This window comes from Vicia villosa, linkage group LG2 (genome assembly GCF_029867415.1).
Source record: "Vicia villosa cultivar HV-30 ecotype Madison, WI linkage group LG2, Vvil1.0, whole genome shotgun sequence".
In the NCBI taxonomy this organism is placed as follows: domain Eukaryota; kingdom Viridiplantae; phylum Streptophyta; class Magnoliopsida; order Fabales; family Fabaceae; genus Vicia; species Vicia villosa.
The window spans coordinates 153,792,063-153,815,963 of NC_081181.1; the positions used below are offsets into that span (position 1 = coordinate 153,792,063).

The 23,901-nt window shown below is 32.9% G+C and overlaps 1 protein-coding gene across 1 annotated transcript; it reads left to right on the forward strand.

Annotated features, from left to right (window-relative positions):
- The first annotated feature begins 761 nt into the window (after window positions 1–761).
- On the forward strand, window positions 762–14,485 carry LOC131652552 (stromal processing peptidase, chloroplastic). The gene is made up of 25 exons (XM_058922437.1): window positions 762–1,078; window positions 1,228–1,459; window positions 1,832–2,067; window positions 2,804–3,002; window positions 3,925–3,969; window positions 4,186–4,293; window positions 4,401–4,589; window positions 4,679–4,975; window positions 6,114–6,215; window positions 6,902–7,036; window positions 7,298–7,522; window positions 8,347–8,550; window positions 8,874–9,044; window positions 9,454–9,603; window positions 10,363–10,500; window positions 10,628–10,855; window positions 10,933–11,085; window positions 11,331–11,457; window positions 11,569–11,686; window positions 11,946–12,066; window positions 12,153–12,233; window positions 12,530–12,631; window positions 12,805–12,955; window positions 13,764–13,893; window positions 14,157–14,485. Exons 1-24 carry the CDS (start codon window positions 909–911, stop codon window positions 13,853–13,855), a joined length of 3,774 nt encoding a protein of 1,257 aa, XP_058778420.1. The 5' UTR covers window positions 762–908; the 3' UTR covers window positions 13,856–13,893; window positions 14,157–14,485.
- Window positions 14,486–23,901: the final 9,416 nt, after the last annotated feature.

Consider the following 23,901-nt stretch of genomic DNA (forward strand, 5'->3'; position numbering starts at 1 on the left):
GGAGAATGACAACATTGTTAGGGTTAGGGTTTGAATTGGTACTCAATACTTACTAATATCATATAAAAATAATACACCTTGCCCTTGACCTTTCTATTCATATTTGCTTTGTTCTATAAACAACAAAGAACTTCATGATAATTTTTTATACAATATAATTATATATATTATATATAATAATATAAGAGATTAATTGTTATACACAGTTAGTGTAAAATATTTTATATGATAGATGCATTACAATCATTCACAAGTAATATTATCAAATATTTAAAATTTTTTAACGATTATGATTCACTGACAGTGTAAAACTTTTTTATTCTGTCAATATATTTCAATTAAATCCATAATATAATAAAAAAAACTATTATTCAGAGATTTTTTTTCTACTTATCATTTTAAATTGTGTGGACAATTCATACTATTTCAAAGAAAACCCATATTTTTTTTTGTTGATATTTTCACTTATTTTCATTAGATTATATTTAACAATAATACATTAACAATGTATTGAGCAGTAACTTAATTCAATAAAAAACAATTTTTTACTTATCAATTTAATTTTAATATTGAAAGATCACTTTTTTTCTTCATATATTTTATTATTAATGAAATGCTATAAATATCATAAATAAAAAAATAAAAAGTCAAATTAATTAAAGCAGATATTTTAAACAATTTCTATTAAAAATCAAAATAAAAACATCAATTTATATTAAATGTGTATTTAATTTAATTTTCTTATTTTGCGTACATGTATATCGTCGAGAGCATTCCATTCCATACATACATTTCTGAGAAGTAGAAAGAAAAAAAAAATCTGAAAAATCTGAAAAATCAAGAGGTTGAGTGTGTTGGTGTGCTTGCGTTTCTGTTAAGGTCAAGAAGCTGCTACGCATACGGTGGTTATGCCAATGGCTGCTTCAACCTCAACCTCATCTCTCTCCGTCGTTGGAACCAACCTCTCTCTTCCTCCACATCGTCATCATCGCCACTTTCACTCTCCCGCTTCAATCTCCACTCGCTTCCGTACCAACCGTTTCTTCTTATCCTCTTCTCTCGCTTCCTCTTCTCCACGGTAACTCTCTCTATCTCTCTTCCTCTCTCAATTATTGCTGATAATTCCAATTCTAATGGAAATGAGTTCTCGATCCTAATTCATTCAACAACAGTAACTGTATTTCAATTCTACTTAACTCGATTAATTTAACGCTGTTTTTTGTTCAGTGATAGAAGAGTTGTTCACGGTGGATTAGGTTTACGGAGAAATACGCCGGATGTTTGGAAACAGTATTCCTCCGTCCTTTCTGAACCGACTGCACCGGTACGGCAAAGCTGTACTTCATGCTGTCTTGCTTCCGCAAAGAAACGCCGTTCAAATCTGTCGAGATTTGTTCCTGGAGCTTTTTTTGATAATTCTTCTTTTGGATTATCTAAGGATAAGCTTCGTCACGCTTCTGTAAGATTTTCGACTTGGATTTTGTATTATATTGATAATAATTGTTTTCTATATTGCTTAGTTTTTTTTTTTTTTGTTGAAATTTCTGGTAATTGTTTTGGTTAATTTTCTGTTTTTCAAATTATAGTTTGTTGTAACTAACTAGCTAACAAGGCTTCTGGATTTTTCTCATATTTTATTGTTTATTGACTGAAAGAATTTGTTGATGTTATATGTTGAAGCTTCTGGAACAAGTGGATGATTTTTTGGAGACATTATCATCGTTGACTAGTCTTTATATTTTTGAATTTTGTGAGATTTTAATTTGATTGCATTTAGGCATAATCAGTGTCTTTTTTATTTCAAATGTAATTGTGTTTGTATTTTTTTCAGATTAAGCGGGTTCAGCTTCTGCATGCAACTGTTGGTCCAGATGAGCCACATGCTGCTAGCACAACTTGGCAGGAGGGCGTTGCTGAAAAGCAAGACTTAAGTTTGTATGAGTCTGAATTGGAAAGGCTAGAGGGGTTTTTGGATTCTGAACTTCCATCTCACCCTAAGTTGCATCGTGGTCAGCTAAAGAATGGGCTGCGTTATTTGATTCTGCCAAATAAAGTTCCACCAACGAGGTGAGTTCAGTAAGTAATGATAGATTGACGATTTTGACATTTAATGACAATGTATGTACTGCCATGGAATGCTTTTTGATGTGATTAGAAAGGAAATGCATGAGATTTCAATCATTTTTTGAAATTTAATTGAAAACTAGGTTGTGCTTTAAGAGGAGGAATTGCGGATTTCACTGATTTATCATCCTTGAGTTTTTTTAATATGCCCTTTTAATGATCAATTTCAAGGGCGTGATTAAAGTTATTTTGGCATCATTGTGCAAACATAGGGCGTTTGCTTTCTTTGGAGGAAAATTGTCTGTATCATTCAATTCACCCTCCAGAGCACACCTCAGTGTTATACCCTCATGTTGTTCACTGGTTGTTGTTCTTGCAAGATTGTGAAGCTGCGACATGATAGCTTTAAATGGCGAAATGCATAAAACATATAATGTGATTTTGAAAATTGTTCTAGTTCTTATGTGAAATGTATATTTAACATGAACACTTTTAAAGTGAATAACTACACCATCAATCGGATGACTTAAATAAGATTTATTAATAAATTGATGTACTCGATGTTTATATAGTTTTATGATCTCTCTTTCAAACATTGTTTTGCTGTAATATGCCGATGACAAGAAATCCAAAATGGGGGATATACAAATGTATGTTACTTCTCTAGAATCTACTTATGGCTGACTTCTTAGTATCCACTTATGGCTGACTTCTTAGTATCCACTTGTTGCTATTTAAGGTTTGAAGCACACATGGAAGTTCATGCAGGATCAATAGATGAAGAGGATGATGAACAAGGAATTGCACATATGATTGAACATGTTGCTTTCTTAGGAAGTAAAAAACGTGAGAAACTTTTGGGAACAGGAGCCCGTTCAAATGCTTATACGGATTTCCACCATACAGTGTTTCACATCCATTCTCCTACCTCTTCCAAGGTTTGGACCATCTAGTGTGCAGTTCTTTGTTTTGTGTTCAAATGTTAGGTCATTGGTAGTTTTTCATTTGGAATTTTTGATGTTTATGAATTTTTTTTTGTCTTTTGTTCCAACTTATGAAACACTAATTCAAACCAAGCAGATGTGAAGAGGGAAAAATGAAGTTTATTTTGTTTCTCTGACCAAGAAGTTACATAGAAGTTATTGATGTTGCAGTGGATAGTATTATTTTACATTTTGAGCTGCACAGTACCTTACTAACTCTAGTTTTTTAAACCAAAGTTGGAAGAATAACTTGCATGAATATTCTCAAATGTTCAATTGGTACACTAAAGCAGATGTGAAGAGGGAAAAATGAAGTTTATTTTGTTTCTCTGACCAAGAAGTTACATAGAAGTTATTGATGTTGCAGTGGATAGGATTATTTTACATTTTGAGCTGCACAGTACTTACTAACTCTAGTTTTTTAAACCAAAGTTGGAAGAATAACTTGCATGAATATTCTCAAATGTTCAATTGGTACACTAAATGTGCAGCCCTTGATTTTTTTTTGGTGACATTAGAAGGTAAATACATGTCAAGGCCAATGGAATAATTATGCTTATCTTCACTGGGAAGTGTGAATAGCATTCTATAAAAGAGATTCAACATGATGTTCAGTGGTAAGTCATGAGGAGCAACATTAGGCTCAAGAGAAACTTCTCCTGAGAAAGAAGAGGAAATGGAAGAGGAAATATTTTAAAATTTGAAATCTAGTGCTCTTGTTTACTACACTTATTACATGTTAAAACTTCTTCATTGACATTTTTAAACCTCACATAGTATTTCCCAATGAGTATTCTGCATTTTTATTATATATAATTGTGATTAGGCACTGTGATTCTGTAGACATATTTATTCATTGGTGAATCTTGAATGTCAGGATTCTGATGATCTTCTTCCATCTGTTCTGGATGCCCTGAATGAGGTACACTTTATTTCTTATCGTATAAGCCACTTATAATTTTGTAGAAATGCATATATTAGATGTGACTTTGTGTTTCATCTGATCTAGATATTATACTTTTGATTTGACCCTACTTGAGCCATCTTTAGAGGCAGTCAAGGGGACACTATGGTAAAGATGGCTACAGTGCTTCTAGGTTGGCATTATCTCACACCTTTTTGTTTTTGTTGCATGCAGATAGCCTTCCACCCGAAGTTCCTTGCATCAAGAATTGAAAAAGAACGGCGTGCTATACTCTCAGAGCTTCAAATGATGAACACAATAGAGTATCGGGTTGATTGCCAGGTGCTGAAAAGAATACCTTCTGTAATCAACTTGATATTTCTGCAGAATATTACTTCAGTCTTTTTTCTCAACTTTGATTTGCTTTTTTTTTTTTTTTGTGATTGCAGTTGTTACAACATTTGCATTCTGAAAACAAGCTGAGCAAAAGGTTTCCAATTGGATTAGAAGAACAGATAAAGAAGTGGGATGCAGATAAAATAAGAAAATTTCACGAGCGTTGGTATTTCCCTGCAAATGCAACATTGTACATTGTAGGGGATATTGGTAACATCCAAAAGACTGTTCACCAGATTGAAGTATGTCAAATATAAATTTGCAAAGCATTAATTGATCATTGTTAAGTTCTTACTAGTCTTATACAATAAAAATAACTATGGTTATGCAGGCTGTTTTTGGACAAACTGATGTAGACATTGAGAAAGGTTCTGTAGCCACTTCAAATGCATTTGGTGCAATGGCTAGTTTTCTAGTTCCTAAGCTCTCTGTTGGCCTTGGTGGAAATTCTATTGAAAGATCAACCAATACAATGGATCAATCAAAAGTATTTAATAAGGAAAGACAAGCTGTTCGTCCTCCTGTGAAGCATAATTGGTCACTTCCTAGAAGCAGTGCAAATTTGAAGCCACCACAAATATTTCAACACGAGTTGCTTCAGAACTTTTCAATTAATATGTTCTGCAAGGTATAGGTTTAGTTTTTTGTCATCTTATTTCCTTCATCTTTTTTGGCAATTTAATTTTGGAGTCGACATCTTTGTTGTGAGTATAATTTTGTAGACCTTTATCATGAAGAAAAATGGTCAATGAGGACGCTGGGCTGGGCATAAGTAACATGAAAAGGAAATCTGTGATTTACTGGTTCACTATGATCTACTGGTCTAATACCATTAAAAATTATGATCTACTGGTCTAATGAACAATTCAGACAAACAAATATTGTTTGTATTCTTATAAGCTGTCTAATTGATGTTTTTCTTGATTTCCTTATGATAAATAGAAAAATATTAGATTGATAAAGTAGAAAACTGAACTAGTTCATATGCAAATTGTCCCCGTCATACTGCAACAAAAAATCTGCAGACACATATAAAGGCCACTTAACCACTGTACTTACTCTTTCTCTGCTTCAGAAAAAAATAGGTTCAGAATCCTGCCATCCATTATAAAAAAGATAGCCTTACCCTATGTTCACGCAAGTGTTCTTTTAACAGTTTTTCTGAATACCTCTCAGAAGCCCAAGCGGTCAAACCTGTCCCTTTTTCACCGGCACTAGCTCTATTCTCAGTTCCCAGATTCTTCCTCTTTCTCATAGCTCTGCATTGTTTTGATTAGTGATAATGGACACTGCCTGTTTAATGATGTGATAATGTCATTTGCATTGTTTTGATAAGTGATAATGTGCACCTGCTTCTTTCACGTAGCTCTGCATTGTTTCCGTAAGTGATTGAATTAACTAAATAGTTATTCCTTAGGTTGATGGTGATTCTGTGTTGGAATAAAGCTTGTTATTATTAGTAACGAGTGTGTTTTTAATTTTGGTTATCGTTTTTTTTTGTTGAGTTTTGACCATTTATATTCTTGAGGTATAAACTATGTGTTTTGCATCTCTAATCATTGGTAAAACACCCATCCTGTAATTGGCATTTTTAGAGTTTGCTGTACTATGCTGCTGTCTGGGATTGGCAAGAGATATCCTCCCTTCTGCTTCCTTTCAAACTTCTTTTTTAACATGTATTTTCTATTGTGTTAGTTAGTACTTGTAGATAGATAGTGTTATGTGCTGTCTCTTTCCATTAATTATCTTATTGAAATCGTATGCAGATTCCAGTGAATAAGGTTCAAACATACCGAGATTTGCGTATTGTCTTGATGAAAAGAATATTTTTGTCAGCTCTTCATTTTCGTATTAATACAAGATATAAGGTGAGATGAAAGTCCTTCTTTTCTGCTACTGTGCTATGCTCAATCACATGTTTCTACATGTCTACTGTAAGAACTCATCTGGCATCCATTATGCGATATCTCATATCTATGTACTTGGTGCATGTTTTTTGGTATTAGTAAAATACTAGTTTGGTTCAATTCCTCTATTCCTCTGGGGCAAGACTTCTGTTCCGCACCTTTGTTATTTACAAATATTCCCCTCTACCCAGTGGTGCTGCAAAGATTTAGTTTGTCAATACTTCTAAAGAATGATAAGTAGAAAAATGTGAAAAATTTGTTAGCTATATTTTTTTGTACTTAACGATACATACAAAGGTCACCAGTGTGCGAGCGTACAGTCAAAGCTCAGATCATAGTTCAATCACTAAGTCACTCTAAAAAAATTTGTGTTTGGTAGTTTGTATTTTGTAACAGTGTTGTCGTTGGCGGTTCATGGCGGAGAGCCGAAATCCCGCCTTACTGGCCGCTTTGCGGCGCTGTTATAGCGGATTACGGCGGGAAAACCCGTAATCTCGGCTGATATTTACCATTGCGGAGAGTCCAAAAACTGCCATGTATATCCGTCATAGCAGCCATGGCACCGCTATTTGATCACACTGGTTTGTAATTTACTGGATAGTTTATCTCTTAGCATCTAAATATGTTATCTTTGCATGAAATTACAGAGTTCAAATCCACCATTCACATCAGTTGAATTGGATCATAGTGACTCTGGAAGGGAAGGATGTACTGTGACTACTCTTACCATATCTGCAGAACCAAAGAATTGGCAAAATGCGATTAGAGTTGCTGTTCATGAGGTTTGTTTCCTCTGCTGTGCTTCACCTGTCTTTTCAATATTACAATTTATAATTTTGTTTCCATTGCTTGTTTCAGTTATTAGTTATTTTATGTTCCACTTAGTTAATAGTCACAGTATTCTTACAATTGTCCCCTGGATCATTTGGTTGCAAATGCATAGAGAAAACTAAATTGTTTAGGTTTAGAGTTGCTAGAATGACAGCCTACATTTACAACATTTGATCTATTATCATAGTCTAATGAAAACTTGTATGATGTAGGTTCGCAGACTTAAAGAGTTTGGTGTTACTCAGGGTGAATTAACTCGCTATCTAGACGCCCTTCTGAAAGATAGCGAACACCTTGCAGCCATGATTGATAATGTATCTTCTGTTGACAACTTGGATTTTATCATGGAAAGTGATGCTCTAAGCCATAAAGTTATGGACCAGAGTCAAGGGCATGAAAGTTTACTTGCTGTTGCTGGGACAGTTACCCTTGACGAGGTATTTTCATTGATGGTCATTGGACATTGTACAGCTCTTAATAATGATTTAAACCCCTTACCTTTTTGCTGTTGCTGCCGACTCTTATTTTGTTCACGCAACTTATAGATGCAATGCAAGTCTCTTATGGAGGGCACTACCTGAATGACTTTATGAGAAAATTAATTGATACGAAGCTGTGCGTTAGTATACTATATCAACTGATTTAAATAAATACTAATTCATTGCTTTTCTAAGAGAAGACTCAATTTCACATTAACTAATGACCTTCCCAAGTAACAAGATAGCTTGCAATAATTAAAAAAGATTACAAAAGCAGCCAATGGTGATATTTCTGTCAGCATTAGCTGGTGCAAAGTGCTATGTAGATTATCTCTTTACTTTAATTTAGAATTTTTAGTTCAACCGTTTCATTTATCCTATAAGAAAGATTAACGACTCTGCCTTTTCTTAATGATTTCCGCATTCCTTGTGTGCTGTAAATTAGGTGCTAGTTTCTATCACAATTTTTTGGTTTGTTTTCTTGTTACTCATCTTATTAGGTCATTGTCAGCTGTATTGTAAAGACATTTTAAGTTGGCTGTAATGTTGTTCCTTTATCATGTTAATTTTTGGTATCCTGGTTGTTTTGGTCTTCGATTTCTCTTTTTAATTGTAAAATTAGTAAAAAATGAGGTACATATATTATATTTTAATTTTAATTTTACTTTAATTAGTTTATTGAAGAGTTATTTCATAGAACTTCACATTCAATTTTTGTGTGCAAGTTATAAAAACATAACTGATAACTTATATTTATCGATTTTAAATATCTTTTGGTGCAGGTTAATTCTGTTGGTGCTCAGGTGTTAGAATTTATAGCTGATTTTGGAAAGCCTTCTGCACCCCTTCCTGCAGCAATTGTTGCTTGTGTTCCGAAAAAAGTTCACATTGAAGGAGCTGGTGAAACAGAATTTAAGATATCATCAACTGAAATAACAGATGCTATCAAAGCTGGATTGGATGAGCCTATAGAGCCAGAACCCGAGGTACCTTTTTCTTTAACGTAAATCCTTGTTAGTTGATCCTGATTTGACATTAGAAATATTGAGTTATCCAATGGCTGAGATGACTTGTCTATTGGTATTTGGTACTGTGTGCTTGGATAACAGTTAAATGTTATGTTGTTTCATGAGTTATAACCACAATATGAGTGGTGAATTTATTCTTCATGTGCTATGATGTCAATCTGCCACACTAATTAAATTTGTTTCATTATGTACGAGAGTGCTTCAATTCTATTTGTGAGAGCCAATTTCATTTATGATTTGGGCGCATCTTGGTTGCTTCTCAGCTAATTGCTTATATGCAGCTTGAGGTTCCAAAAGAACTGGTACAATCATCAACACTACAAGAATTAAAAAGTCAGCGCAAGCCAGCCTTTATTCCAGTCAGTCCTGAAATAGAGGTTAAGAAGCTTCATGATGAGGAAACTGGAATCACCCGTGTTCGCCTTGCAAATGGAATTCCCGTCAACTATAAGGTTTGCTGTGTTTATATAAAGGTTTTCATGATTGCTGTACCTTATTTTCCCTGCTCAGTCATTTTACTGCATTCAATGCTCCAAGGTGTCTTTTATTCTTCATCTAACGTTTTAAAAATGGCGACTCAGTGTGCATTCCTAATTCTAGTACTATGCTTCTGCTTCGTTTTGTTCTTTTCTACCGTTATTGAATTTACGGAGATGAAAGTTTTGATTTACTTATTTTCTGTTATGTTTTACTTATTTTCTGTTATGTTTGTACTTCCATTCATATTGCGATCTGATTTCAAAAAGCAATAATATGAACTGTGTTTTGAGATTGGCATGAAGAACTCAGAACTTACATTGCTTAAGGAGGATGTAATTGGTTGGTTTCTCTTAACTTATTAATGTCTTTTATTGTCAACAGATATCTAAAAGTGAAACACAAAGCGGCGTGATGCGGCTGATTGTTGGTGGCGGACGAGCAGCTGAGAGTTCTGATTCAAGAGGATCTGTGATTGTGGGTGTTAGGACTCTTAGCGAGGGAGGTCGTGTTGGCAACTTCTCAAGGGAGCAGGTAACTTTCCTTACCAACTGATGTTCAAATGTTAATATTTGGATTATGTTAATTTTCCATCGACTCATAGTTGAATTACATGCATTTGTATACAGATCTTATTGTATGGCCTCTTCATTTATTTAGTTGCTTGTTATTCTTTGCATTTTGAAGCTCATTTCTTTAGCTGCTTGTTATTCTTTGCATTTTGAAGCTGATTGATTAATTTACTTGTGAGTTATGCTTATGAATTTAAAGTATTTCAAGTGATTTAAGGTTTTCTTTGCGTGCGCGCGCGCGCGTGTGTGTATATTGTATAATTTTACGATTAGTGTTACGATTCCACGATATACATTATTACTTCCCTTTCCTGATTTTGCGTAATATCTTGATTTTGACTACCTTGGTTTGGCCCAATCCAAATTCTAAAAGACATAATATTCAGATTGGTAGTTTATGGCAAATGTTTAAAAGACCCTTCTTATCGCAGTACTTATCATGGGTCAATCAATGGTCTCCCATCAATGCGAAGAGTGCTCATGTATGCACTCGCATCTGATATTGGGTGCACGGATTGGATTATTCCTTTTACATTGTGAAACATTAATGACAAATGCACTTGATGTAAGAAAAACATTTTTTTTTACAACTTGAATTCAATTATTTCAACATATTGTAAATGCAATTGTGTCATCTGCACAGTGAGGATAGCTTCAGTATCTAACAACTAATCTACACCTCTTTTTACTGAGTGTCTTGTATTTCATACATAATTTTCAGGTTGAACTTTTCTGCGTTAATAACCTGATAAATTGCTCCTTAGAATCTACGGAGGAGTTCATATCTATGGAGTTCCGTTTTACTTTAAGGGATAACGGGATGCGTGCAGCCTTTCAATTACTTCACATGGTGCTTGAGGTAAACTTGTCAGTTGTTACTGTTAAGTGTTAACCATGTTATCGTCGCATGTTGTATTTATAAATTCCTCTGTCTTACATTATAACATCTACTATGTTAAATTCCTTATGTTGTTTCTGATGTGCAGCATAGTGTCTGGTTAGATGATGCTTTTGATAGAGCAAGGCAAGTGTATCTGTCATATTACCGATCCATCCCCAAGAGCTTGGAACGCTCGACTGCTCACAAACTTATGGTTGCAATGTTGGATGGAGATGAGCGATTTACTGAGCCTACACCAAGTTCACTAGAAAATCTAACTCTGCAATCTGTTAAGGATGCTGTAATGAATCAGTTTGTTGGAAATAACATGGAGGTCTGCTATTATTATATTGAATGCATAGTTCTTGTCCATTACATTCAAAAAACTATAATCTGTTTTATGCCCTTCAGGTATCCATTGTAGGTGACTTCACTGAGGAAGAGATAGAATCATGTATTCTAGATTACCTTGGCACAGCTCAGGCCACGGGAAACTTTAAAAACCAGCAACAAATTATCCCACCAACATTTCGATTATCTCCATCCAGTTTGCAGTCCCAAGAAGTGAGAAACTATGCATAAATTACCATTATTCATGTTTGTTGTTTATTAGATTTTCTGTGCAATGTTTAGTTTAATAACTCAGATTTAATTTTCCCTGAATTAGTGCCTCTTGAAACTGATGAATTTCTGATCACCATTATTTGATGAAACACCCCAAATATATATAATAGCTGTACATTAGAAAGGGGTCCCCAATACTTGGAGCTACAGACAGGTTTATCTGATTTTCCCTTTTTTTTTTGCAGGTTTTCTTGAACGATACTGATGAGAGGGCATGCGCTTATATTGCTGGGCCTGCACCAAACCGTTGGGGTTTTACTGCAGATGGAAACGACCTGATAGAGACAATTGATAAAGCATCATCAGTCAATGGTGAGCTTTGTGGATTTTATTTTGTGGTCATCATATCCTGTATTGTATTTCAGTTTCAATTTTTTTTTGGAATCGCTATTAGTTGTTAAAGGCAATGAATGATTTGTGCAGATAATGGGACAACATCTGATGCTCTACAAACAGAAGTTGCTCCACGAAGGAGCCTCCGTAGTCATCCTCTTTTCTTTGGTATAACAATGGGACTGCTTTCCGAAATTATAAATTCTAGGTATGTATTTCTACCAACCTGGTATTTTAGCTTAGTTTAAAGATTTTAGACACCATGCTTGCTTCCAGGCTGAAAAAAAGCCGGCCAGACTGATCACTTGGTTTTTTAAATGGGATAACCCCCTACTTTTGAGCTGAAATCTTCAAAATATCAAAAACTTCTTCTCCTAGTATCCAAAATATAAGAATGTTAATTTTAAAAATATTTGTACGAAATCTCCAACTAGGCTTATAATTTTTACTGGATGTTTTCTGCACAGGCTCTTCACAACAGTCAGAGATTCACTGGGCTTGACATACGACGTGTCATTCGAATTGAACTTGTTTGATAGGCTTAAACTAGGGTGGTATGTGGTCTCTGTAACATCGACTCCAAGCAAGGTGTGGGCTACATTCTTATAGCATTTACATCATTTTTGTTGTCGATTTTCTTCAATTTACAAGTTTCAAGCCTAATTGATTTGCAGGTGCACAAAGCTGTTGATGCATGCAAGAATGTTCTAAGAGGTCTGCATAGCAACAGAATTACAGACAGGGAATTGGACAGGGTTAGTGACTGAATATACTTGGATTATTTTAATTTACAATTTTTAGTTATAACTTTATTTAGAAATAATTTTTTCTGCACATAAACTGGACCCTTCTGCTTTGTATTCCATTTCTCTGATTAAATCTTAAAAGTGTAATTACCTCTGGCTAAAAAACATGCACTTGACAGTTGGACCCCTCATTCTACTTATGAATATGGCTGGACTTTTTCTTTTTTTCCCTTTTTCTGTAGTATGTTCTTTTATGACTTGGATTTTTTTTTATAGAATTTCTTTGGTGCTTTTCTCTAATGTAGGCTAAGCGGACCCTTCTTATGAGACATGAAGCTGAAATTAAGTCAAATGCGTACTGGTTGGGATTGCTAGCTCACTTGCAATCGTCTTCTGTTCCAAGGAAGGTGGGACAGAAATGTCTGAATCTTGACATGCTATTACTTTATTATTCAGATTTTTTTTGCCATCTAATCTCGGTTTAAAGTTTCTAATCCTGCCAAAGTCTCAAATTTCTGTATGTTTTCTGTCACACGATTCTAAATTACTGTATTGTTGTCATATTGATTGCTGAATCCAGGACATATCATGTATCAAGGATCTAACTTCTCTATATGAAGCTGCTACTATTGAGGATACATACCTTGCATATGAACAGTTGAAAGTGGATGAAGATTCACTATATTCATGCATTGGAGTTGCTGGTGCTCAGACTGCACAAGATATAGCAGGTGCAGTATATTCTCAGAATGGTTAATTTTGGATTTTGCTTTGTTAATCTTTGAAGTCCATATGTGCCACAACTATGAAACACAACATACTACGGGCTGTTTGTTTTAGCTATAAAAAATAGATTTTTTTCTTTAAATTCTTTAAAAATGATTTTTTAAACATATTAGAAGTTTTTTTAAACCCATTTTTTATAAATTAAAAAATTAATTTTGACATCTAGTAAAATAAATGTATATTATTAAAGATTAAAACATAGTCAAAATCACACAATTTTTCAAAAAGATTCATCTCAAAAATGATTTTTATGAAAAGTTATTCAAAATAATATTTAAGTGACTTGAAATTTTTGATATCCATAAAATTTTTAGTAAAAGGATGAAATACCCAAAGTAATATTCTATAAATGACTTGAATCAATTTTTTATATGAAGTTTTTTTATTTTTTAAAATTCTTTGTAAAATTGTTTATTTGAAGTTTATTTTTTCTTAAATTCTTTGTAAAATTGTTTTAGAAATATGTAACACTAGAAAAATCATTTTTATTAAAAACTGAAACAAACTGGCCCTACATCTTTTCCAAATTTGAGTAGCTTTGACAATTGCTGCTACAATTCCTGGGTTCGAGCATTAAAGCACCTTTTCTTTTAGAAGTTTTGGTGTGTATAACATTTTTCTCGAGACATTGTCTATGCATAGCTCTAGCAGATTATTTAGGAAGGAGAAATCTGTCCCGTTAGGACTTGCTAATGGTGTAGTTATGGTCAGTTTAGTTGAGTAATTTTGCAATCTTTTATGCTTATTATGCAGCTCCTGTAGAAGATGAAGAAGCAGGTGAGGGTTATCCAGGCGTTCTTCCAGTGGGACGAGGTTTATCCACAATGACACGGCCTACTACCTAATTTTTGGATGACAGCGTTGGTCTGATCTGATTTAAGAGGTTAGTATATTATCAATATATTTTGTTTTCAGTTGTGGTCCATTTATGGACTTATGAAGACATCATCCATATAATATATTTTTTAGTTTTTGATAGTTTGTTTCTTTTTGTCTACTTTGGGGCAGGACAGTGTATTACTGTTAGTTATGTTTTCTCTTCACTCACCAGATGATGCTATTTTCACCTAATATGACATTTTTTTTTTGTTGTAAATGTTTCTTTTGACAACAATGAATAAATTTGTGTTTTGTGCATATCCACAGGGAGCCGTGTCTGGAAGTTTAGTTACAGGTCTTGGTTCAAAGATTTGGCAGTATATGTATTACAAGAGGCTGCTGGATTCATTTAAAGCATTCAAACAAGTCAGCATCCAAGCTGTTGGATCAATCCTAAGAAGTGGTTATTGGCTTGATATTTATTTTCTTAATTGTCCATTTATGTTTAGTTGAACTAATAAATTGTTATCACTGCTTTTACTTTCATAGGATTAGATTATAAAGAAAATATAGAATACGCTAAAGATGTATAGGTGCCATTTTTTAATGTTGGCCATATTGTTTTTGGAGGAAAACGCTGATCATTTCTCTTTGCATCGGAAATTAGCCTAACTTATATTGTAAATCAATCGTTTCCGCATTTGTAAAATTAGTCTTTTTTCTATAAGTTAACGTTACCGTGTAACCATATTCAAACCGGGTGTGCTTCTATCACCATTTGATTATCATTTTCCCAAAGTGAAAGTTGACGACAGGATGGTTAAGCAATCACATTAGACTCTGGAAATGTTTTTTTAACAATCATTTTTTGTGAAGAATCATTTTAAAGAATTTTTTAGATGTTTAATTTTTTTGTACAACAAAGGATTTTTAAATAATCAGTTTTATGTTCTTTAATTTAAATAAAGATTTTGATTGATGGTCAAGTATTTATTACTTTGATATATGCTCTCGAATAGAAGTAGTTTGGTATGTTCCATATAACAAGGGAATTTCTTTTTCCACATAAGTTTAATTGGGTGTATCTTTAATTTAGGGTCTGCATATGCATCTATTTTTAAATTGAGGTTTTTTTTTTGGAAATGCATCTCCTAATATATTTCATAAATATAAATATTTAAATAACTAAAGATGCAAGAGTGTTTTTGGACATCTTTGGAATAATTTTTGGCAAAAAAATAAGGTGATTGTTAGATTTACAAAGAATGAAATAATTTAAGGCAAGGTGATTGTTAGATTTACGAAGAATGAAATAATTTAAGGCGCGTTTGGAGATGTATCTCCGAAAATATTTGAAGACAATTTTTAATTTTAAGATGTGTGAGTGATACCCTAAGGGTGTAAAGAAATTTCTGATAACAAATTGCTCGTTAATTTCTCAAGCTTTTTTTAAAACAATCCAGAAAAAAAATCCAAAGGGAATGCTCATTGTAATTTATTTTCCTTTGAAAGGAGATGCTCAACTTATACCATTCATAATATCTTAATCAATACAAATGGAGGAATAGTGTTCAAGTGGTGACAACTACTAAAAACATGTCCACTTTTGCTATAAGGACTTTTCTTTTTATGGTGAAGTGAAGACTATATAATGAGGTAGGGGTCATTGTGTGTATAATACGTATTTTAGTGGGTTACTTTCCTATCTCCCAAGTCGTCATCACCTTAACTGAAATACTTGAAAGCTTCTAACAGACCTACTCTTTTCGTAATTAATAAAAAATTTGAGCTTGTACTGAATCATATTTTAATGTTTCATAAGGTCAACATAACTTGTGTTAATGACTAAACTCACTTAGGTAAAGGTAGAAACCAAAGTTCACCAACGATTATGAACAATGCCATGTTCGTTAAAAGAATATATAAACAAACAATCGATGGAAGAAATCACCTAAATTGTGACGTTTCTGTTACATTTTTTTCCCCACAAGCTAATCGGTCTCTTAAGTCAAAAGAGACGATATTAGTCATATCACTAAGGTAAATAGTTCTTTTCATATTTGAATGCTTTATAATAATAATGCATCAACGTGACACATATAACATTAACCAAAGTCGTCTTGTATCTTCTTCCCAACTAATCTTAAAACCTTTGGTAATTCTTCTATTTACGTTAATCTTTCCTTTTACCAACTCTTTTGATTATATTTAATGTTTGGAAGATTGATTCGAGTTTCTAAAACAGATATTTTTGGAGTAATAAGTTGAACAACTTTTAGCTTCAAAACAAACCAATCCCGTTTACTAATATATATCCAATTGTTTTCATTTAACAAAATTACTCTGTTTTTAGCAAGTTTAATATGTACCAAGTTTGCAAGTAAACACAAATATACCATACTTTTAAATTGTTGTTTGTAATCATATAAATAATTTTGAGCCACAACTTATATTATTATTATTAATTATTTATGTGTTTTAATTTGTCTAGACATCTAGTTCAGTAAGCAACAAGTGGATTTTGTTGTTATTGTTGGCAAAATATTCCATTTACACAAATTTGTTAGAAAGAAGCCCCTTCAGAAGTATTCAAATTTTTTTGAATGACCTAAATAAGAGAAGATTGACACTTAAACAATACTCAAAACTGTTTTTTAGTGGTCAAACATGAAAAAATGTATTCCGACAATCAACGTGTTTTTATAACGACAAAATTTGTCGTCTAAAAAAAGAATAACAACTTAGTTTGTTGTCTGTTTTAATTTTATTTCTGTATAAATTTTGTTATAAATAGGGCTAGGGGTAACCTAGTCTATTAAAATGAGTTAACCATGAAAATTAATGCAAGGAATGTGGTTTTGTAAAGATGGGTAATGAGGTAATGTTGGTAGAAAATCCTTCCAACAAGAAGGTCCATTATCCCTTTAACTCCCACATTGACTATTATTTCTATACACAACAAAATATAAAACACACGCAATGTGTCTAGAAGGAAATGTATGCAGTATTCTTCGGAACAGTTAAAGATAAGTGGTTCAATGACGTTAGCATGTAGAACAGAGATCACAATTATTCAGCACTTAAAACTTTTTAAGCAACACATGTTGTATACTTAAACACTCACTATACCCACTACTCTTCACTAATCAGCTTTTAATTTGTATAAAACCCCACACAACACAAACACACTCATTAACATACGTCAGTATTCACTTATGTTCAACAAAGTTAATTATTAGTCAATGTCGATTTCAGTATATAGGAAAATTCATTAATTTTGCATTCTTGTACGGTGTGTGGATCGAATCCAAAGTACTGAAAATAGTGTTAGAGATGAATTAAAAATAAAAAGAAGAACATGAATTGACTTGGGAGTAGTAGTTTTACGTAAGTCTATTCTATATATCAAATTAATCAATTTTAAGTGGATGCTTATCTATCTAATTATCATTATATAACTCTTTCTGCATCATTTGGTATACAGTGGCGGAGACTTTTTTGTAGTAATATTATTTTACTTTGTGGATTTTTCCAACATATTATGAATAATAGCTTATATTTGATTATACATAGCATCAGTGCATTTTTTTCCTATAATAATAGTGATGTAAATGTTTGGTGATAAGATTTTAAATGTCCTTTTTTTTTGGGTGACAAATGGATATGTATGCTCTTGGGTAATAAACCAAATAAAAAAAGTCAGCTTTGTAAAAATTTGGAAAAAAAAAATAGGACGGGGCAAACTCGAAGGCACTATATTTTTGTAGATTACATATTGTAAAAATTTATGTGAATGTCCACACCTGAAAAAAAAAGTAGAATGGAGTTGAGTGTACATATTATAAGGTATTATAAGGTGCAAGTTTAAAATCTTATAGCTTGTTTGGATCTGCGGCGAGAAAAGCCAGACGCACGTCTAGGAGCAGAAGCTACATTTTGTGGCTTCTTGTTTTCACGGTGAAATGGGGTGTAAACGTGCGTTTGTTCATTACAGAAGCTAAACCAAACACACTATTAGTTTGCTTTGCAAAAAAATGCAAATCTAATGGACATACTCATTAGACCGGACTCGTTTTTCCACTCCTACTTTCTGTCATTATCATAAATATCTTTTTTGTTGTTGTTTGAATATATGATAATGGAAGCTCAACTTCCTTGTATTTATCATTCATTGATCTCGTCTTTACAAAAGAACTAATTCAACACTTACATGAATTTCTACTACTATACTTATATCAATTCCAATAGTAGTCTAAGAGCATACACATTTATCATACCCATTTGAGTTATTTAAATGGGATACATTCAATTTTTTTTTATATTATTTCACATTTTTTCTATTATTTAAACAACTCATCTATATTTTCTAAATATTCAGTCAATCTATCCAAAACTTTAAAATGGATTCCACTTGATCCCGCAATACCTCATAAACCATTAATTGTTAGGCAAGTTTTGAATAAAAAAACTCAAATTTAAGTTAAAGAGTGTGCTTCAACTAAAGCATGTCGTTCAATTCAAGAACGATAAAACAAACCAATTATCCATGTAACCCTGACATAGTTACTTTGAAATTTGTGTAGCAACCATCAAATAACATCAATATTTATGCTCTAAGTCATACCAACACATGGCTAGCAGAAGAAACATATTCACACTAGAGTTCTACATCTCTAATACTTTTCTACTAGCTCAACGAGGTTTGGAAATTATTATTTTGAGCTTGGTCCAAATCATGGAATGTTACACTTTTAAGAAGTTTAGTGAAAGTAACTGCAATTTAATCATTGCTTGGACTATGTTGGATCAACATGTTATTGGTTATAATTACCTGCTCCCTCATAAAATGTATATCAATTTGAATGTGTTTGGTATGCGTATGAAGGATTAGATTATGGGAAAGAAGCACTGCACTTAAGTTGTCACATAATAGAGTTGGCGGTAAGAAGAAAATAACAAGCTCAGTTGTCAATGACTTTAACCATAAAAGCTCTGAAGTGGTGTGTGCCAAGGCTCGATATTCAGCCTTTGTTTTAGACGTGACTACAAAGGGGATGTTTTTTGAAACTCCATGAAACAAGGTTAGACTTAAAGTAAATTCAAGATCCAAAAGTTGATATGCGATCATTTAGATCACCTGCCCAGTCAGAGTCACTATAAACTCTCAAGAGAAACTTGTGTGGTAAAGAGAGAATGAGATAGAAGCAGGCCATGTGCTAGGGCTCCCCCAAGGTATTTCGAGATTTTTTTACCACAGACCATTATGATTCCAAAAGAGAATACATAATTGACATGCTTTATTCACACTGAATGTAATGTATGGTCTAGTTAAGGTGACATATTGAAGAGTGTCAACCATGGACCTATACAAATGAGGATCATAGAAAAAGTTTCGGCTATGTCTTCCTACCTTGAAATTACTCGGTATGGGAGTTGGTACACCATTAACATTGCTCATGTTTATTCAGGGATAACATGTCCTTGATGTATTAGAAATGCGCGAGTATCATGCAATCATTGTTCTTAGGTTTAACTTCTATCCCTAAGTATTCAAGCCTGCCTAACTTTTTCAATGCAAATGACATTAAGAGAATTGATTAGCTTGTGAACTATAGTTAATGAGGAACCTATGATGAGTATGTCATCTACATACACTAGTACATAAACAATTATGCCGTAATGAGAATATACAAATAATGAATGATCACACCTGCTATAGGAGAAACCATAATGAATGAATGCTTGAGTGAGTTTCTCATACCATGATCTTTGGGCTTGCTTGAGTCCATAAAGTGATTTATTTTGCTTACACACTAGGAGTTTTCCGTAAGGTGGAAGATTGGTAAGTGTCTGGATTTAGTTTTACATAAGTGCATCATATTTTACTTGCATTTCTTGATACCATTCATGTTGAGATAAATCTTGTTTGACGTTACTTGGTTCAACATGAGAGAGAAAGGACTTTGGTTTTGAGTGACCTATTTTGGCTGTTGTGAGCATGAGATGATCAATTAGATGAAGATTTTCCTGAGGTGCACTATTATGTATCGAGGGTAAGAGGGACATATCTGACCAACTTGTAATGTTTGTTACCTTTGGATAATAACCATTGAGTCCAAATGTGCTAGGTGGTTGATATTGGGAAAGACCAATAGGATCAAAGTCAGGTGCGACTCGTTGTTGGGTTGAGGGATCAATAGACTCAATACTAGGTAGAACAAATTTATAAGACAATTCAATAGTGTTAATGGGGGCTCTCTATGACAAACTATTGCTCAAAATCTATATGTGACTCTCATTGAAATTAAGCTTATATGTTTTAGACTCAACAGGGGAAATACTATTTTGCACAACTTATGCAGTAGAATCAGTTATTAGAGAGATGGTTTTAGGATTCCTATTGTGATTGGTTGACCTTATATAATTGATAAGGTAAGGAATGTGTTTCGAACAACAAACAAACTTGGTCTTGCATGAGCTATCAGTTTGAAGCAAAATTAGAAAGGAAATTTTTTGTTCATTGAAGACTACATCTTTAGAGATGAAGATCTTTTCGACCTTATTGAAACACTTAACGCCTCTATATTGGGATGAGATCCCTAGGTAGACACTTATATGCCCCAAGTTCATGTTTGTGTCTATCAGATGGTCTTGTAAAAGGGAAGCAGAAACAATCAAACACTTTGCTAGACTAGTAACTAGATAATTTATGGTACAAATCATGGAATCGAAAGTGAAAATTATCTAAACCAGAAGTTAGAAGCCAATTATGCGAGCTAAGATGACAAAGCTATAGTCCCATAATTTTAAAGTCATGGACGAGTGAGCTAGCATGGTTAACCCCATTTCTATGATGTGCATGTGATTTTCGTTCAACTGTGCCATTTTGATGAGAGGTATCAAGACAAGTTAGTTTGTGTGAGATATCTAGTTCAGTTAGATATTTTGTGAAGGGCCTAATTCTACCCCTTAATTTGATTATATAGTTTTTATTGTGGTAAGGAATTGGGTTTTGAGAAATGCAAGAAACAATTTGAAAGCATGAAGGGCTTTTGAATTTCATTTCAAAGAAATATATCCAAGTACATTTGGTATAGGCATCTAAAATGCAATATAATAATAAACGCTATAGCTAAATGGATGAAGAGAGGCGGCCCATAGGCTTATGGACAGCCTCAAAGACATTATTGTACATAGTAAATGACAAATGAGCATGTATTCTATGATCTTTTTTCATATAACAAGATTTACACAAAATGATATTTTCTTTATTAGAAATATACACATTACAATGTTTCAAAGCAGATCTAATGGCCCGAAAATTAGGATTGGCAAGCCTTTAATGCCACAAAGAGCTAGTGTTTGATTTATTTACATCAATAATGGCAAAACATGATATTAAATTAAGAAGTTTACATATAGTAACAGACAAAACATGATTGTTAGAACTCAAAAGGAATCTGAAAGGTTCCACTAGCAGTTATGTGTCATACCCCAAATTTGCTCACCCCTGTTCAAAAATCATATATTTGGGTTTTATAAAAATCTTTGATTTATTTACATTTTGGATATTAATTTTTTTTTTGGTTTATTCACTAACATTTTGGGCTTTAAATTTCGTTGGCTTATTTACTAATATTTTGGGGTTTTAAATTTCTTTGGTTTATTTACAATAATAACATTTTGGATTTCATAAATTTCTTTGGCTTATTTACACTAACGTCTTGTTTTTTTTTTTTTTTAAATTTCTTTGGTTTATTTACACTAATATTTTAGATTTTAGATTTATTTATTTTATCTATTTAAAAATATATAATAGTTTATTTAAAATTATTTGTATTTTTTTAATAGCAAATACTTGTTTGCACTTCATATATTTTTAATTGGCTTTTTGTTTCAAGTAAATAATATAGCATAATTGGTAAAGGAGTAAAATTATTAAATATAATGTCACGGGGTCGAATCCGACAATTAACATTTTTGCATTTTTCTTCTATTTTTACTAATTTTCTTTCATTTTTCAACATATCAAATTTTGGGTTTTTGGATATGGGTTATTTCCCTTTTGGGATTTTTAACATAATTTCCACTTTATAGATTGGATTCTTGAGAATCCTATTGGAGGGAGGATTCTTTGATCTCCCGTATAAATTTTTGAAACACTTTCTTTCAACTTTTTTTACGCTACTTCTTCTCCCTCTTGGAGGTTTGTCTCGTTGACTGAACAAACAACGACCGACAAACCTTCTCTCTTTTATGCAAAAAAATTTTAAACATTTTTTATCAAAATGTTTTTTTACAATTTTTTTGGCCTATGATTTCATATGAGGTCTTTTTTAAAAAAAAAAAAAAATTATTTTGACCAATAATGATACTTGAGGCTATTGTCGCTACACTTTGGTTTAAGTTTACGATCATAATTTTATTTCCTAAACCCTTGGGGATTTTTGCCCTTTTTGGCCAATGACTTAAATCTTATATTATATGAGGCCAAATCTTTTTTATAATATATTTTTTTAAAACTAACAATTTTTCAAAATTTTCACGTATTTTTAAAAATCTAAAACCTAAAGGCTAAATGGATCCCCTTGAGTATAAGGTAGGCAAATGGTGCCTAACACCTTCCCTTTGCCTAATCTACCTACTTACCCAAATCTTTTTTTAAGGGTTTCCCACTTTCCCGTAAAACAAGTAGTGGGTGGCGGCTCGTTTAAACGTAAATTTTAAAGCAGGTTTCTACATTATGGAAAGAAGTATAAGTTATTTCCATTAAGAAATCCTTCAAGCAAAGCATGTTTAAAACCCTAAGATTTTACATAACAGTTATCAACAAGAAACTCAAATACAACTTGGTTATCTTTTTAAAATTTTGATTATGAAAACAAGGTTCTACTTATACAAGGCACATATATAATATCGTTAAGTGTTAAGGTTCTATTATAATTATATTCGGAAGTAACAATGGAAGAGCCAACACACTAAAATTCTAAGGACTGGCCATTTGCAACACATAATCTACCATGAACTACATAATATTTATTGGTATGTAAAAAATGAGAATAAGGTGTAAGGTGATGAGAGACACCTGAATCAGCAAATCAAGCTCGAGCTTCAAGCTCTACAAGTAAATAATACTCTTGTGTTGTAGCCATCATGGTTATGGCATTTAAATCAGAGGTGGATGCTCCGTACTTTTCATTTGTTGTATATTGGTTTCCTAATGAACTTGGTTGAGTACAAGGGAGCACAAAATCCTCATCAAACATGTGCCAACAAACGACAAATTAGTGGCCATATTTTCAATAATGCTTAGATGTAGGTCGATTTCTAGTTGAGTTACGACCTCTACGTCAAGACACTCGACCTCTAGGACGGGGACTAGAGAAATTATCATGCACATCACCTATTTTTTTTATTTGTAACAATAACATTTGCAAAGACATTTGACACATTTAGATCTTTCCAGAAATTGTCCAATTGAGTTTCTTGGGCATAAAGAAGAGCTTCAACATCATAAAGTGTTGCTGAATCATAACTACCATATATTTTCATCACAAATGGATTATACTTTCTGGTAGACCATCAAGAATGAAGTCAATTTGATATTGCTTTGAGATGGAATTTCCAACTGCGAGTAAGAAATTGGAAATGGCTTTGATTCACAAAACTTACCCAATAATGGAGTGATTATCTTTCTTTGTTAATTTCAATTAAATTTGCAATTTTCTAACTCTTGCCTTCTTCTGGCCATTGAAATACTGGTGAATTTTGTCGCAAACTTCAAACACATGTTCGCAAGATAGGACTCTAGCTAGTACTGATTCAGAGACCGACAAAAGAAGCCATATGAAGAAAACTTTATCCTTCACAATCCAAGATTCATACTCTTCTGAAAAATTTCATTCAAGTCAATCTTAATCTGTTTTAAACTTTGGGGGGGATTTGAGGATTCACTACTATTGGGTGAGAGTATGGAGTATTCAACAGTCTAGAGGGGGTGAATAGACCTCCCAGTTCAAACTTCCGTTGAAAATAGTTTGAAAATATTTTATCAGAATCATACAACGAAAAA

Bases quoted from the DNA above. Each gene is read 5' to 3' on its own strand.
- LOC131652552 (XM_058922437.1), top strand. From the start codon at position 909: ATGCCAATGGCTGCTTCAACCTCAACCTCATCTCTCTCCGTCGTTGGA. The intron at 6,216-6,901 runs GTGAGATGAAAG...ATGAAATTACAG, and splicing joins GTATTAATACAAGATATAAG to AGTTCAAATCCACCATTCAC. The intron at 12,067-12,152 runs GTGTGGGCTACA...ATTGATTTGCAG, and splicing joins TAACATCGACTCCAAGCAAG to GTGCACAAAGCTGTTGATGC.